At 53.8% G+C, this 16,719-nt stretch overlaps 2 protein-coding genes across 12 annotated transcripts in view; one reads left to right on the top strand and one right to left on the bottom strand.

The window, feature by feature from the left end:
- The window catches only part of NINJ2 (ninjurin 2), an 85,016-nt gene extending 79,482 nt beyond the window's left edge, over positions 1-5,534 (top strand). For 6 of the 9 annotated variants that reach the window (XM_077871557.1, XM_077871563.1, XM_077871561.1 and 3 more), the window contains 3 exons: positions 3,716-3,947; positions 4,463-4,647; positions 5,147-5,534. In XM_077871557.1, the coding sequence (XP_077727683.1) occupies positions 3,716-3,947; positions 4,463-4,629 (399 nt within the window). In that variant the 3' untranslated portion in view covers positions 4,630-4,647; positions 5,147-5,534. Of the gene's footprint in view, positions 1-867; positions 949-1,113; positions 1,443-3,419; positions 3,439-3,715; positions 3,948-4,462; positions 4,648-5,146 lie in introns of those variants that run through there. The other 3 variants (XM_077871559.1, XM_077871558.1, XM_077871556.1) reach the window with 3 other exon arrangements.
- B4GALNT3 (beta-1,4-N-acetyl-galactosaminyltransferase 3) overlaps positions 1-16,719 on the bottom strand; it is a 133,147-nt gene that overhangs the window by 29,781 nt on the left and 86,647 nt on the right. For 2 of the 3 annotated variants that reach the window (XM_077871553.1, XM_077871555.1), the window contains exons 14-19: positions 15,392-16,193; positions 13,510-13,829; positions 12,689-12,842; positions 12,361-12,433; positions 11,803-11,956; positions 11,086-11,212 (exon numbers count right to left, since the gene is read on the bottom strand). In XM_077871553.1, coding sequence (XP_077727679.1) covers positions 11,086-11,212; positions 11,803-11,956; positions 12,361-12,433; positions 12,689-12,842; positions 13,510-13,829; positions 15,392-16,193 — 1,630 coding nt within the window. Of the gene's footprint in view, positions 1-6,789; positions 8,499-11,085; positions 11,213-11,802; positions 11,957-12,360; positions 12,434-12,688; positions 12,843-13,509; positions 13,830-15,391; positions 16,194-16,719 lie in introns of those variants that run through there. The other variant, XM_077871554.1, reaches the window with a different exon arrangement.

Below are 16,719 nucleotides of genomic sequence, written 5' to 3'. Positions count from 1 at the left end.
ATAGAGGCCAAGAAGGATGAAGGGACACATAATTGTCTGGCAGAACAATGGAGCAATCCATGACTTCCAGGGATGGAATCCACACCAGCCTTGGGAGCTGGGACCTGGCAGGACAAACAAGGTGACAAGGAAATCTGAGTAGAAACAAGAGGGAAGGACAAGGAAGAGAGAGGAAATGATTGTGCTGGGGCAGGCCCAGGAGGCGGGCAAACCGGGAAACCTGTGCAGTGGGTCTGGGGTATTCTCCAGGCTCCGTGCACCTTCCCAACCCAATCAGCAAGCCCATGACCTCTTGGTGTCCAGAAGCCCCATGGGGTTCCAGAACGGGACCCTGGACCTACTCCCATCAGCCCACACACCCACCCCTGCTCCAGCCTGGTAAACCCCAACTCTCCTTCTGGTGTTCAGGTGTCACTGGCTGGCCTGATGTTGGTGGGCTGCCTTTCCCACAGGATATGCATTTTGAACAGGGACTCTGGAGGCTCTGGTTGGGCCTGCTGCTGCCCTCGAGTGCAAACGGAGGGGTGGAGTGGGGTGGGACGCAGTAAGAAGCTCCTGAGAGACAGGGTTCCTGAAAGACAGCTCAGACTGAAGGAAAACAGGAGAGCAGCTCGGAAGGGCTCGTTCCTTTAGGGAGAAACAGAGATGGAATGAGTTCCTCCTCTCCACAGCCTCCTCCCTCTCCAGGGACGGGATCTGCCTCCTCTGTCGTAGGTGTGGAAACCCAGGCACAAAGCGCCAGGCCCAGAGGCAGAGCTGGGCCCAAAGCCTGGGAGTCCCACCCACTCCCCCCACCACCACCCAGATCCTCGGAGGAGGAGCCAGATGACAGGGGCCAGGAGCAGGGGCGAGGCCTGCGGGTTGGAGGGGAGTGGAGGGGGCGAAGCTCTGACACACAGGCCTCGCAGGCTGCCGCAGGGGGCCGGGGCCGGGGCCGCCCCGGAGGGGGTGCGTCTGGCCAGGGCCCAGGCCAGAGGAGGGAGCAGGCGGGAGCCAGCGACGCCCCCAGTCCCACGAAACACCGGTGACTCGGGCCGGGTGGCTCCGCCGGCGGGCCCGGCCCACATTCCCGCGCCTTTGTTCCCGGCTTAAAGGGCCAGCGCCGAGCCCGGAGCCCGCCCCGCCCCGCCCCGCCCCGCCCGCCCCGACCCGATCCTCGCCGGTGGCCGCCCGCGGGGCTCGGGGCTTCGTCCCGCTGAGCCCTCTGGCGCGAGGAGGCCCGGCAGGTTTTTACGCCCGTTGCTCTGCCTCTGCACCTAAACCGGCCAAGGGGGATCAAGAAAAGCCTTGTCCTGCTTTTTTAAAGATGCTGCCACGAGGGGACCCTTCCAGAGCCCCTTGTTCCAGAGTCTCCAAGCATCTCCCCTTCGACGCCATCCCCGGGCTGCCGGCGGGGGGGCGGGTCCCCTCCCTCTACCATCGCCCGACCCCGCCCTGGGCCTGTGAGTAGTGGGTTTCTCTGGCGCTCGCATTGGACACTCGTGTGTGCCGGGTCTGGGGGTGGCCCACCCAGCCTTGTAAGCCCGGCCCCCCGCGCTGGGTCCCCGCGGCGTCCGGGGCTCGGGCGGCCCGGTCCTGCCCGCGGATTCCTGGGGGAGAAGCGGGGGGGCCCCGCTGACTTCTTTGGACCTCGGACGCCACCATGTGGACGCTCCGGGGCCCGGGGCCTGGGGCCTGGGGGTCACCCCGCCCACGTCGCCGCCGCCGCCCAGCCAGACCCCCAAAGAGCATCCTGACCTGGAAGGTAGCCCGCCCGGAACTAGCACAAATCAAAATCAAAGCAGGCCCTAAATTAGAGAGGAAGAGATGGGCCTGCACCCTCTTCTGCCCCACGGTGCCTCCCACACCCTCTGGGAAACTACAGAGGCTTTCTCAGCGCCACTGAACAACAGAAGCTTATCAGCTCCATTAAAACTCACAGATAGCAGGGATTCCCGAGTGGCTCAGTGGGTGAGCGTCTGCCCCCTACTCCAGTCATGATCCCAGAGTCTTGGGATCGAGTCCCACATCAGCCTCCCCACAGGGAGCCTGTTTCTCCCTCTGCCTATGTCTCTGCCTCTCTCTCTGTGTTTCTTATGAATAAACAAAAAACTTATAGATAGTATTTTTGGTGAAAGCTTGGGAAGATCTTTGTGTCCCCAAATAATACCCTCTATCTCCCAGACCTTCACACACTTTTTGTGCAATGCTCAAACACAACACTAGAGCTTTGGGTTTAAGGTTTTGTCAGCTATTCATATGCAAATTTTAAGAGAAGGGGTCTCCTTTGATGCTTTCACAGTAATTTCAAACTCTCTCAGATCTTGAACTAAGAGCTACATTTGAAGGGAGTAAAAAGTGCAAAACATGTAGCCACCAGACATACCGGACAGTGGGATAAGGAGAGGAGGCGTGGGGATGGCCCACAGGACAATTTTGGTACCCTTGTTCCCATGCCGGAAGCACTTTGGATTGTGGGGAGGCCTGGGGGCTGCTCCACAGACTCTCTCACTTACTAAAGTGTCCTTTGTACCCGAGACAAACCTTTACCAAATGGGCTGAAGCTTTGGGGCCTTTGTAGGGCACTGGCCAACCAGGCCAGTTGGCTCCAGACAAGCCCAGAATCCAGAAGGAACGTCCAGAACCCTCTGAAACCTGCCCCATCCATCCATCCATCCATCCATCCATCCACTTAGTAGATAACCTGTGTTCATCTGCAAGATTAGTTTCCCTACCTCTAGGCTGTAACATCTTTCAAAGCTTCCCCTCCCTGTCCTTTCTCACTTGCTCTGGTTCTGTTCTTTATCACCCTGACCCCAAATCAGACCAATAATCTTTCAATGGCTCTGGAGCCGATGCTTCTGGGCCCTCCTGGGCCAATCCATCCCAAGTCCCCCCTCCTGAATTAATTTCCCTAAAACACACCCTCATCCTCTTGAGGGGCTGCAGATGGCCGGTAGCATCCAGTGAGAATTTCTGGGCCTGACCCAGAGGCCACTCCGTAGGTCCTGTATTGTCCTTCATTCAATCTTTCAGAGTTAATGACTTCTTGAGAGTAAGACCTGTGTTTTATTTTTCAAAATCAAATCAAATGTAAATTACAAGTCAATAAATCCTAGCCAAAAAATAATAAAAAGACCAAATCAAATGAAGAGCTTTTCACTAGTGTACATTGCTGTGTGCATCCATATGTACGTACAGACATGCATTCTGAGGAGCACAGCTGTGGCCTCAGTGCTCTTGGCCACAGGGTTGGGTGAGATCCAGACACAGCTTGTGACCTATTTGCTAAGCTGTGCACACAAACTTGAGGCCACAGCATTCTGGGAGAAGGGGTGCCTTTCTTATTCCAGCCAAGCTTCAGAGATCCTGCTGTCTTCCAAGATGCTTTCCTCTCAGAGAAGAAAGAGGCCCAAGGCCAGGCCTGGCCCAGGCAACATGGAGAATAAAATGAGGATGGTACATCTTACAAGCAGCTGAGGACTCTTCCCCACAGCCCCCCACCCTTCTTCAGATAGACGTGGGGAGACCCTAAGGAAACATAAATGCCAACATACCATCATTTCAGAGTTCAAAGGTCCTGAAGGACTTTCTAGTCCAACTCTTTATTCTCTCAGGCCATGAAGCCGAGAAGGGTGTTATTTGCCCTCGGTTTCCCACCCCATTAAGGGAAAGCTTTAAAATTTCTCTCCCCTTCTGGAGCCTCCTCGGTCAGCCCATGTTTTCTCTGTTGCAGCCTGGGAGCCCCAACCTCAGGAGGAGCCAGCCCATCAACCTGAACCACTATGCCACCAAGAAGAGCGTGGCCGAGAGCATGCTGGATGTGGCCCTCTTTATGTCCAATGCCATGCGGCTGAAAGCAGTGCTGGAGCAGGGGCCGTCCTCCCATTACTACACCACCCTCGTCACCCTCATCAGCATCTCTCTGCTTCTACAGGTGGTCATTGGAATCCTGCTCGTGGTCATTGGTGAGAGCCCAGGCCAGGAGTCGGCCTCGGTGGCCCCTGGTGGGAGGAAAGGCCCCAGCTGCCTCCTTGCACCCTCCTGCTCTTGCACATGTCAACTTCTCAACCATACACTGACCTGTGGTAGGTGGTAGCCCTCCACACCTACAAACGCCCAACTCAACTCCTACATGGTGAGAGCAGACTCCTTGTCCTACCTCCTGGTATCCCATGTAGTGGTCACTCCACAATACCTGCTGAACAACTCTCTTCACTTTCTCGTGGCGTGCATCCCCACTCTTAAGACTCAGTATGAGTTCCCAAATCCCGATTTCTGTAAGGACTGTGTGGATGTCCGGTGCACAGGTCAGTGAGGGAGAAGGTGGCTCAGCACAGTGAATACAACCTCCCTTGCTTCTACCACATGAGAGTCTGAGGTGCCAGACTTTCTCTGACCTCTAGTGGATGCTGCGAGGGAGGTTTCGGGCTGTGGCCCCACACCCCAACCCTTCCCTCCCACTCCCCCACCTTGCCCACAGCACAGCTGAACCTCAATGAGGTAGAAAAGCAATGGCAGCTCAACCAACTCAACAACACTGCCACCACCCTGGTCTTCATCACTGTCGTTGTCAACGTCTTCATCACGGCCTTTGGGGCACACAAGACAGGCTTCCTGGCTGCCAGGACCTCAAGGAATCTGCTCTGAACACAGCCTGGGACCCAGGTGAGGGAGGATGGGAGGTCCGCGGGTCCAAGGGTTCTCCCAAGTGACCCTTCTCTCAGCTCTAGGGGCTTGAAGTAAGAGTGAGATCTTTGCCAGCAACAAGAAAAGACAGATCTGAGGCAAGGAGGGGATCTGAGAGAAGAGTTTGGTTGGGGACCCAGAAAGGCCCCTCCTGCTGCTAACGGGTGATTTTTCCTGAGCAGTCAAGCTGGGGTCTTTCTATAGCTGGGGGTGGGTGGGAGGCAGTGTGGTCAGTGCTTGGCTCTGCCCCTCTGGCAAGAGGAAAGATGCAGCGTGGGATCCCTCAAACTGCGGTCCGTGGACCAGTAGTAACACTGTGTGGAAGGTTGCAGGAAACGTCGAAATCTCCAGCCCCACTTCAGATCTACTGAATCAGTGCATTTAAAAAGGTTGCTAGGGGAATTGTATGCAGAGTAAAGTCTAAGGACCACTGGGCTGGCCTGCCCACCTCACTGTCTCTTCTCTGCTTCCCCTATAGGTCCTAGGTCCTGGAATGGCTTCTGCCTCTTTACTCTCCACACTGCTAGGACGATGGGCACTTTCCACAGCCCCTAGGAGAGCTCCCAGAAGGGCGGTGGAGATGCCCTTGCTCCCTACCCACAGCTTCTGAATTAAGATGTGTTATTTTACTGGTCTAAGTGAATCCCATCTTGGTCTGGAGTCCTGAGCTCAGACTGAGGTACTGCCAACCTTTCTCTCTGGTGGCGTCTCCTGCATCTAAGGAGTGTCTGCCTAAAGCCAAGCCTGCCCAGGTTCAGGCCTCTAGTTCATACTCCGCTTCATTCCTCCCCTCTGCCCTATCCATTTTCTCCTTTTTGTAAAATGGAATGATCTCTATAAAGTTTTCTGCAAATCCGCTGAGTCAATCTATGCATCAGGCTGGTCTCTGGATGCCCTCTCCAGCTGTGTTCTGGAAAGGGCTTGACTTCCTTTCCTCTGGGTCCTGCTCTGAGTCAGTGTTCCAGGCCCCACATGCCTTGGGCTAATTACCATCTGCTACATCAATGGCAGATTAGTTAATTCTGGATTGATCCATGTATGCACAATACTTTTTGAGAACCTGTTATAAACCTATCCAAGCTTTCAAATCAGCACCTTCCCTTAGGTGTGTGCTTAAGGCATACAGACTCACTTTGACCCCTGCCTAGGCCAAAGAGAACTGGGAAGGTCAAGTTGTGCTCATAAAGCATCAACCGGGCATCCCTAGCTCCAATAGAAACGATTTTCAGACTGTCTCCTACTTTCAAATGAGCCACACCTTGGCTCCTTTCTATGGCCCACCAACCACCCCCCCACCCCACCCCCAGCCCTGTGTCTAGCCTTCTCTCGGCCAGGGCGTCTGTTAGCCCTTCTGCACTGGCCCTGACTCCTCAGGCAGTTCCCCACAAGGCAGGCACCAACTAATGGTAAAGGGTGGAGGGCATTGTGGGAGGGTCCTCAGTGTGTCCATCAGAGGCCTGACAACTGAGGGAGATGCGAACCCTTAGGCCCCTCAGCCCACCCCTCTCCTATCTTGATGGGCAATGGGAAAAACACACAAGGCACGTTGTTTTCTAAGAAAATGCTGTATTTAATAATTTCCCTCCCCCCATCCCGCTTCCTCCCCCCACCCAACACATTTCCCTACTGAGTAGGGGCCAGACCAGGCCCTCCCCTTAAGGCAGATGGTGTGGAGGTAACTAACGGCAAAGGAAAGGCATTGGCCAGGGTCAGGGTCGGGGTGGGGGGAACATGAGTAAGTCAGGCGAGGCTACTGTCATTAAGAGGATGGAGATGGGAGAGCTGTTTGGGTTGGCTCAGGCCTACTGATGCCACGCCCAAGGGTGACAGTGGCCTTGGAAAGAAAGCTGGTGCCCCAGCCAGCCAGCTGTAGCTCTCACCTATTCCCTACAGCCCTTTCCCAAAGGCAGTGAGCCTGAGCAAGGGCCACGCAAAAAGCCACAGCCCAAAGGGCAGGAATAGTATCCAGAAGCCAGAACCCATTAACTGGAAAATCTTTGACCTTCCTGATTTCTTAGAGGGGGACCTTCAACCTCTAGAAGGTTCTCAATGGGCTCCATTCTCCTAAATGCCCAGGGTGTTCTCTTGGCGAATGCAGGGCCCACCAGGCAGACTCTGAAGTTGTGGCTTGGACTTTATTGCAGCAGGGAGCGTGGGCTCACTGACTACCCTCCTGGGCCCCGCCGCAACCTGCCGCAACCCCCATTGGTGTTTCCTTACAGCAGGGAGCCCTGCGCCCCCCTCCTTACACGGACACTGCAGTTCCAGAGCCAGTGCCCAATGCACCATTGGTCAGTTCAGCAGCAGCGGCAAAGGCAGCAGCAGCAGCAGCAGCAGCAAAATCCCCAGCCCCAAAGGCACCTGGGGATTTTTAGTGCAAGATAAGTGTGTGATCAGCAGGTGTCAGAAGGGGCAGCTGAAGACGACAAAGGCCAAAGGCTCTTCCCTGAAAGGGCTCTGCTTTTCAGTTCCTTCTGGCTCTACTCCCCTCCAATTGGGGAAGAGATCTCAGGGTGATGCCCTTGCCTCCCCAAACCCATGGCCCTGCCCCTTCTCACCCTAGCCCCTGTTCCTCCATCTTGAACACACCCCTTCCTCTTCCACGCAGGCAGGTGGGGCCTGGGGATCTCCCTGCTGGAGGGCAAGTGTGTGGGAGAGCGGGGCTGTGGGGACTCCAGTCTTCCACTTCCCTTTCTTCCCTTCCGGCTGGACGCCCCACCCCCTTCCCAAGTCCAGGGCTTTCTTACATCCTCATCCTCTTTCCTCTCTGCTTCACATTCTCCCCAAGGCTTTAGCCTACAGGTGGGCTAGGGCAGGCCAGGGGCTTCTCACACCTCCTCCACCATGCCTGTCCTGCGCAGCCTGTATGCCAGACCCTGGGGAATGACAAGCCCATGTCCACTAGCTGTCTGTCTCCCAACCCCACTGGGCCACCATAAAAATGCCACCAGTTCTGTGCTTGTGGTCGTCGGTCTGAAGTTAGCACCACCAGGAGGGTAAGGTTAATGCCCTAATCGGGGACCAGCTGTTCAGTGGCTCCCTGGGAGAGATGTGCATGTCTCTGGAAGGCACAAGCCTGGGGTAGAGCTGAGAACTGATCCATGCTGTGCCAGCTCCTCTGGTTATAAATCAGCTGCCAGATCAAGGACCGAGGGACACAACACGCTACACCGGAGTGGGTCAGGTATACAAGTGGGGACGTGCCTTAAGTGCAAGACTGCATCTGTCTCTCATAGTCAGTGCTGGGTCTGGACAGTTACAGTTTTGGTTTTCTGTTAGAAAAGTAAAAACCCCCAATGAAATATGTCCAAGAGAAGAGTTTCCAGGTCCTGGTCACTACTCCCCGGGTGGATGCTGGAATGCACCTTACGGATAGGTTGGTAGCACTCAAACAGGTCTTTCTTTCCCAGAAGACTCTGGCACCTTTCCCAGAAGCCTGTCCACCTCTGTCAACTGAGTGAACGGCCCCTCCCGGTCCCTCTCCCAAGGTCCTCCCTCTGGAGGCCTCGAGGGTAGAGACAGGGGCCTTGGCAGCTGCCTGTGTGAGGTAACAGCTCTGGGGGAAGTGACAGTGTTAGCTCTGAGGCCTCTCGGGGCCCAGCCATGGCTCCTGCTCCCCTTCCCTCTCCTCCTCAATGGTGAGCAGGGGTGCTGGGGAGCGAGCACGAGTCAAGGAGTGGGAAGCAGTTGGTTGGTCGGTCAAGTGGGCCGCCCCTCAGGATCATGGCATTTTCATCTGGCGACGGTTCCACATGCCTCGCTTGGAATGGAAGTGATGGAAGAAATTCCTGAGGGAGAGTCGCTCCACTTCCAGGCCTGCTTGGAGGATCCTGAATGGGGGAGGGGGCAGGGTGAGCAACCGAAGCAGGAGAGGCAACTGGGGAGAGGCCCAGGCCCCTGAGGACCTAGCCCTCCTGTGTCTGCATCACACCTGGTCCCACCGGGTCCCTGTCTGCCTCTGTTTACTCTCCCTGGAGCATGGGCAGTGGGGTGTGGTGCACAGGGCCAAGGCTTTGGAGCCAGACAGCCTGGATTTGAAACCCAGCCCCACCCCACACCATGTAAAGCGTGTCACTCTTCAGAGTCAAAGTGTGTCAATCTTCTTCTTCTTTTTTTTAAGATCTTATTCATTCATGAGAGACACAGAAAGAGAGGCAGAGACACAGGCAGAGGGAGAAGCAGGCTCCCCAAGGGGAACCCAATGTGGGACTCGATCCCAGGACCCTGGGATCATGCCCTGAGCCAAAGGCAGACCCTCAACCACTGAGCCAACCAGGTGCCCTATCAGTGTGCCAATCTTGAGAGAGAGGAGAATGATACACAGTTGACCCCTGAACAACACAAACTGGAATTGTGTGGGCCCAGTGACATGTGGGCTTTTTTCCAATAAATAAAGTACAGTGCCCTAGTTGTGTTATCTCCTCCTTAATGATTTTCTTATTAACACTTTCTCTTCTCCAGCTTACTTTATTGTAGTACACAGAACATACAAAATGTGTGCTAATCAACTGATTGTTATCGGGAAGGCTTCCAGTCAGCAGTAGGCTATGGGTAGTTAGGTTTTGGGGAAGTCAAAAATATTGTGTGGATCTTCCACTGTGTGGAAGTCAGTGCCCCTAATCTCCATGTGGTTCAAGGGTCAATGTATAGATATTGGAGGCTGGTGGTAAAGACTAGAGGTGATGGGAAGAAGTGCTCAGTACAGCTGCAGGCACACACCCTATGCCAACCACCAGGAGCTCGGCCCGCAGGGGACACATCACCACCCGTGATGGAGATGGAGGGGGCAGACCTGAGCCCAGCCCTCCCCTGTCGCTATATGTGTAGCCTGTGGGGAGGAATCTCTCTCCCAGGAAGCGTATCCTTCCATCAAGGTGGTACCAGAAGTCTGCATCTACCCAACCTGGCAGGAAGACCGAGGGTGGAGGTAAGTAACCACTATATGAGTCTTCCATCCACTCTGGGATCTGCTCTGACCTGGCTTTTTGAGAGCTGGGTTAGCTAATCCGAGCTCCCTCAAACTCCCTCCTTTGCACCTTCAATTCTCTTAGTACTGCCCCTTGTCGTTATATACAGTATACCTCCCTTATTTTTTTCTCCCTCAAGGGGAAAAAAACAAAAACAAAAAAAAACAAAACATACGCAGAGCTGGTTTTAAGCCTCTGATGCCCACTAGCTGTGGTATTTGGGGCAGTTGGGAACTTCTCTTCAAGGCTCATTTGGACAGCGGAGACAATCACGCCTCCCTCACAGAGGTGTGGAGAGGAGCAAACAGGGGGCAGATACAAATCACCTGCCAAGTATGGGTGCCCCTGAGGGGTAGCTGTCTCCAGGAAGAAGTGTCCCCACACCCCCAGGGCTCCTCCAGTGCTCCTGACCCACCTGTCACATCCTCTAGACACTGGCTGGTCCTTTCTTTCTTTGACGTCTCTCTCCCTTTCCTCCATCCCCTCCCCTTTAACCCAAATCTCAAGGTATCATCCTCTTTCCCGTTCCTTCTGTGGCAACAAATTTCTTTCTTCTTCAAACTTTTATTTATTAAAAAAGTCTACCCCCTACATGGGGCTCGAAATCACAGCCCAGAGATCAAAAGCAGTATGCTAAAAAAAAAAAAAAAAAAAGCAGTATGCTCTTCTGATTGAGCCAGCAAAGCGCCCCTTGTGGCAGAAAAAAAAATTTTTTTAAGTAAATTTCTTTAAAGATGAATCTCATACTAACACAGCTTCCACTCCCCTGCCATCAGCATGCCCCACAACCCCTCCAACCAGGGTCCCGGCCTGCTTGCTCCTGTCTCAATGTCCTCTTCTGTCAGCTTGCCAAGTCTGTAGCTGATCCTGTGTCCTCCTTTCTCCCTCTTGCCATTGACTATTTCTTGCTCCCTGAAACTCTCTCCTCCCAGGGCTTCCAAGGTCCCAGGACCTCCTGGATATCCTACTGCCCTTTAATGATCCACACTGTCTCTTTCGCTGGCCCCAAAGCCTTTCCTAACCCTTCATCTGACTTCTTGTCCATTCCCCCAGCCTCAGCTTCCCTGGCAGGTGGCTGCAGGGGAGGAAGGCTCCAATCCAGGAAAATGCACCTGTGTTCTTTGATGTCGCAGGGCCTGTGCTGGGACCATTAGCATTTACACTCATACAGCTCAACAGCTTTTGCTTTACCCCAAAGTCTTCCCATGGACTTTAATCTCCACGCTAACCCTGGGACATAGGCAGAGGCAGTATCATTCCCCTTCTAACAGACACAGAAACAGAGTCTTGGCCAGGCAAGTAACATGACCCAAGTAAGTGGTCAGGCTTCCTCTGAGTCCAGTGCTTGTTACCTGTGGATCAGGAGCCTGCAGCCCTGAGGGCCAGGCCTTGGCCCATCTAGCCCCGTTCTGTCCCCAGAGTCCCTCTCAGACACCCCTTCCCTGGTCACCTGTCCAGCAGCTCCCAGTCTTCCCCGCCCCAGCGGTCTCGGAACTCCTTGGTGTTCATGCCTCCGATTCTGTCCAGGTCTGACTTGTAGATGCCGAGCAGTCCAAACCCATTCACCTCCCAGTAGCCTGTGGCCAGACAAGAAGGCTCCAGTGAGATGAACCCAGGGCCTAGAGGCAATGGAGGCTGCTGGGCTACATTCCCAGAGCCTTCTCTGAAAGAGGACGATGTGCCTGATGCTGAAAACTGTGAACGAGTCCCTCCCTGTTGTGGGGGGAAAGCCCTTGCACTAAGTTTCAGGGTCCGATGGAAGCAGTGGTCCTACCAGGGGGTGACCACAGGCCCTACAACCCGATCTGACAATAGCAGCCACTGAAGACATAGCCGAGCGTGCTTTCCTTGTCTGTTACCCTCTCCAGAGGTAGGGAGCCTATCTTTCCATTTTTCTATCTGCATAGGGCACAGAATCTGGCACACAGTGAATGTCTGATAAATGAATGAAGGGAAGATGGGGAGGAAATGTCCATTGTTGCCGCAGCTGTGGCTGTGAGCACAGCCCTCAGGCCCTCTCTGGTGGACTGTCCAGATGGGTAGAAGGAGCAAGAGGGGGAAGAGGGGAGACTGCCACCGGAGACATGGTTGCTTCCAGCTCTGGGATGAAGAATCAAGGCCAGAGAGAGGGCTCTCCTACCCTCCCTAGCCCAAGAACAGGGCTCACCCTCAGGCCACTGGGGGGTGGCCCCGCAATGCAGCCTCATCACCATGGGGGCAAAGGCCATCTTGCCCTCCACACAGTGCTTCCGGATGGTATCGATGACTCCAGCAGGGAAGTGGATGTGGAGGTCACAGAGGAAGATGATGCTGTGCGGGTCCTGGGGACAGATGGGGGAGAGTCAGCAGACCCCACAGACCAGGGCAAACCCCTGACCCCACAGAAGTCAAGCCACTCCTGAGGACACTCCTCAGGCTCCTTCCCACTTGAGTGATGGACAAACTTCCACAAAACAAACCGTTGAGCTAATTTCCACAGTATGGGGCCCCAGAGCGCAGTTCTCGGAGTCAGAGGATGAATTCTGACACCTCCCCTCCACCCCTCATGACTGCAAGGACTCTGGACAAAGGCTCCACTGTCATTTGGCCCTAGAGCAGAGCAGAAAGGACCTCCCAGGTCCTCATTCTTTCCTCCCCGAGGAGCTGATTGCCTCACACATCCCAGATGTCTCCACCTCTTAACCAGTCTGTAACCACGTCTCCCAAACCCTTCCCAGGCTATTACCTTCACCAGGTCTATGCCGGCCTGAAGCCCAGCTGAGCGCTCGAAGTTTCCACGCAGCTTCATGTACTGGTAGCTGCAGGGAGAGGAGAGGAAACAGAGGCAGAGTATAAGGGCTTGGCAGCAGTGATCCCTGGAGGATGCTGGCAGGCTGGGAGAAAGATGATGTGTGCTCCTAGGATGGGATATGGGCATATGAGTCCTCTGGAGAAAGCCAGACACTGGGAATCAGGAAAGCTACATGGGACTTCTGGCTCCGCCCAGTACTCAGCATCCGGGATTCTAGAAAGCAAGTGGCTCAGGCTGGGCTCCGGCCAGGGAGCCTCCTCACCTCCGCAGCTTGGACCTCTTGAGGGCCATCTCCACGTCCATGTCCTCACTGCTGTAGTCAGTGATGATGATATTGAAGTGTGGGTCACCAGTGGCCTGGAACAGCTTTTCCATGTCTCTGATGAACTGCTGCACCCAGCGCGCCTGGTTCTTCACTACCATGGTGGGCAATAGGGAAAAAGAAGCAGTGATGCCAAGAAAGGCACCCCCACCACCAGCTCCTGTATGAGTCAGGACCCCATTGGACCTCTGCAGCTATGGAGGAAGCCAGTAGGAACGCAGCAGAGAGGCAGGAGGCAGAGGGGGAGCTCACCAGTGAAAGGGGCCTCTGTACCCCGTTGCCCACAGAGCCTGCAGGCAGGGCCCCACGGGAAGGCCTGGGCCTGGGGTTCATCCTCAGCTTTCTCACAGTGACCCGACCATGCTCAAGCCCCGTTTTCTGTCCATCCTGTTAGCACCCTTCATTTCCTGTCCTAGCTCACAGTTATTACAAGACTGTTTCGTGCTCCCCCTTCCCTTTATAAAAGCCGGCTAACCTGCTCTATGTTTTGTCCCCCAGAACAGTTGCAAACCCCAATATGACAACCCGGCCATGATCGTGTCCAACCCTGACACCGGGCACACCAGGAAGAGCAACTGGCCTACGAGCCAGCATCTTTTCCAACTGCAACACTTGGCCGTGTGACCTCAGGTCCTTGGCTATAAAGTGGCCTTCCCCCAGGCTCTTGTGAGATCGAATCAGGGAGCAGAGCCTTGGGTGCTCGCAGTTACATTTAGGGTCCCCACTCCATTGATAATGGCCGGGCTCGGCCTGAGGCTCACCAGGGACAATGAAGTGGACCACGGCTCGGTGATTCCAGGAGAAGCCCTGCGGCCAACACAGCTTGGGCTCTGGGGCCCGGACATTCAAGACATGTCTCCGGCGGTTGTGTGAGCCCCAAACCAGGCCCTGCAGGTTCCGGGGCTCGACCTCTTCCCCACCAGCTGGATCGATGCCCTGCCAGCCGCGGGTAGACACATACTCGGAGAGCCGCACGGGGCGCTGCCCCTGTTCCAGCAGCTCGAGCTCCAGGAGGTAACGACCCCCGCGTAGCTGGTCCTGGCGCTTCTCCACGTTCACAATGCGCTGGAGCTGGTACTTCCTGTGGCAGAAAGGGTGGGCCGCTTGAGTAATTCCTCCCCCCGCTGTGGGGAGGGGGCCGGGGGAAATACAGTATGGGAGAAGCCCATGAGGCCAGTGGTCAGGAGACTCTGGTTTTTGCCCTAGAGTTGCCATTGGCTAAGATGCTTACACCAGGGGCGCCTGGTTGGATCAGTCGGTGGAGCATGTGACTCTTGATCTCAGGGTTGTGAGCTCAAGCCCCACGCTGGGTGTAGAGCTTACTTACTTACTTACTAAATAAATAAATAAAATTTAAAGATAAAAGGCTTCCACCAGATTCTTAATCTCTAGCGATCACAGCTTCCATCTTCAAAAATGCACCTACAGACCTGGGATGACCTCTAACATGTGTTAAATCTCTAAGATTCTAAGTATGTAAAGTGAATGTGTTTCCTTCAGAAACGGACCCTCATTAATAAACTCTGTCCACTCACGGTACATAACACACAATGGATTATGAGAAATGTTGATTGGTAGCTCAATATCATTAATCTTCAGGGAGATGCAAATCAAAACTACCATGTGATACCATTTCGCACCTGTTAGGATGGCTATTTTTAAAAAAGGAAAATAACAAGCATTGGCACAGATGTAGAGAAATTGACACCACAGAGGGAAATGTAAAATGACGCAGCTGATTTGGAAAAGAGATGGGTAGTTTCTCAAAACATTAAACACAGATATGACTCAGCAGTTCTACTCCTAGGAATATCCCCAAGAGAACTGAAACCATGTTCACACAAAAAAATTATACGCAAATGTTCATAGCAGCATTGTATTCATATTATGCAGTAGTACAAAGGAATGAAGCACTCAGTACATTCTACAACATGGATAAGCCTTGAAACTGTTTTGCCAAGTGAAAGAAGCCAGATACAAAAGGCCACATATTCCATTAACATGAAATGGTTATTATAGGTTAATCTATAGCAGTAGAAAGTCGAGTAGTGGTTGCTAGGGACTGAGAGGAGGGAGAAATCGAAGTAATGCTAACAGATACCAGGTTCCTTTTAAAAGTGATGAAAATGTTCTGGAATCAGATAGTGGTGATGGTTGTACAGCATTATGAATAATACCTAAAAAACACCGAATTGTACACTCTAAAATGGCTCATTAAAAGTTATATGAATTTTATCTCAATTAAAAGAATGTCAATTGGTTAAATGAATGAATGCAAAAACAAGAAGTCAGGCCATGTTTTCTGCCCTCGCCCTTCCAGCTCTTTCCTGGGGTCTTGTCTCTTCTAGTCTCAGTTTTGCCTATTCTATCCTTTACCAGCTCCTTCCCCAATAAAGGGGACCCCATCTTCCAAGCCTTCCCCGTGCTCGACACATGTCCTGGGCCAGGTACCCAGGGGTGTCAGAACCATGCCTGACTGGTCCGACTCATTCTCAGGAATAGGGGGTCCCAGGTGCTTGACCTTCCAGGGAGCCTGAAGCAGGGGAGCACGCTCCAGCCCCCAGGTTCCTGCCCTCAGGCCAGCTGGCTGTTGAGCCCTAGCCCCAGCCCCGGTCCCGGTCCCAGAAGAGCCCTTTACCTTACCCCCGGCTCCTCTGGTTGAGCTTCTTCAGGAAGACCCGCGTGACCTCGAGAGCCTCCTGCTCTGGAAGCAGCAGGTTGCCAGACGTGTTACAGTTCAGATCGATCCAGTCAGTCCGCAGGGCTTGGAAGTCAACATTCCGAGCACTGAAGGTCTGGTCCCAGTTTACCACCGGGTCAAACATGGGCACATATTCGAACACCTCACTCATATCCTCTTCCTCTTCCTCTTCCTCTTCTTCCCCCTCTTCTTCTCCTTCCACCTGTCCTTCCTCACCTGCAGCTACCACTACCTCTTCCTCACCAGGCCAACCCCTCCTGGGGGCTGGGGGCTCCATCCTATCTCCCCTTCTCTGCTCTGCAATGTATGTCTCAACTTGATTCAGCCACTGGGACTGCCCTAGAGTCTTCCTGGGACTGTTACCAGTGGGCCTGGGCCCCTTGACTGCAGGCAGTTTCCCTGCCAGGGGCCCCGGAGGCCACTTCTCAGAGTGAGGTGGATCTTCGCTAGGCTCAGGGCTGGGTCTTTTCTCTCTCTTCTCTGGTTGCTGGACTGGGACATCGGTGGTCCTCATAGGGAAGGGAGCTGTGGAGTTCTGCTTGGAAAAGGGTGCCAGAAGACCCTCCTGGGGCTGAGCCAGGAGTTTCCGTAGGCTTCGGAGGTGGTAGTCAGTGACATCCTGCCCAGGGGTAAAGGTAGGCCCTTGTTTTCCTTCTGGCATCATGGCATTCTGGTCATTGGAGTCAAGGGTTTCCTCTGCTGCTTCTCCATACTGGGATTCTTCTAGAAGGCCTTCCTCAAAACCTGTTGTTAATAACAACCATTCCTCACATTAGAGTTTCTAACCTTTCCCAGACAAGATATACAAGACAGCAGTTGATCATCCGAATGACACACCAATGAGTTTCAGATGGGGATTATACCTGGGCTCTGCTGCTTGCTTACTGTGCGACCTTGGGCAAGTTACCAACCTCAACTAGCCCATTTAATCCTCTGCATAAAAGGAATAATAATGTGTCTTTCATGGATTATCGTGAAGATGGAGTGACATAAAATAGGCAAAGTGCCTAGCAGGTGCTCGAGGGACCCAACCAATGGCCCCCAACATGCCCTAATTCCTCAAGAAGCAAAGCCACTGGATGACAGTGCTTCTCTATAGCAGAACTTCCCCAGTGACGTGCCAGGGATAGCGATCATTCAAGCAGTCCAAGTAATCTCCTCTTGGCTCTAATTCTCTTCCAGCTGACCACAGCACACTGTTAAAAACAATGTCATTTTCCATACATGGGTAGTATGGAAAAGGTAGGCATACCATCTTCTATTCCTCCAG

The sequence above is a fragment of the Canis aureus genome, chromosome 25, assembly GCF_053574225.1.
Source record: "Canis aureus isolate CA01 chromosome 25, VMU_Caureus_v.1.0, whole genome shotgun sequence".
In the NCBI taxonomy this organism is placed as follows: domain Eukaryota; kingdom Metazoa; phylum Chordata; class Mammalia; order Carnivora; family Canidae; genus Canis; species Canis aureus.
This window is presented reverse-complemented; position numbering and strand designations above follow the sequence as displayed.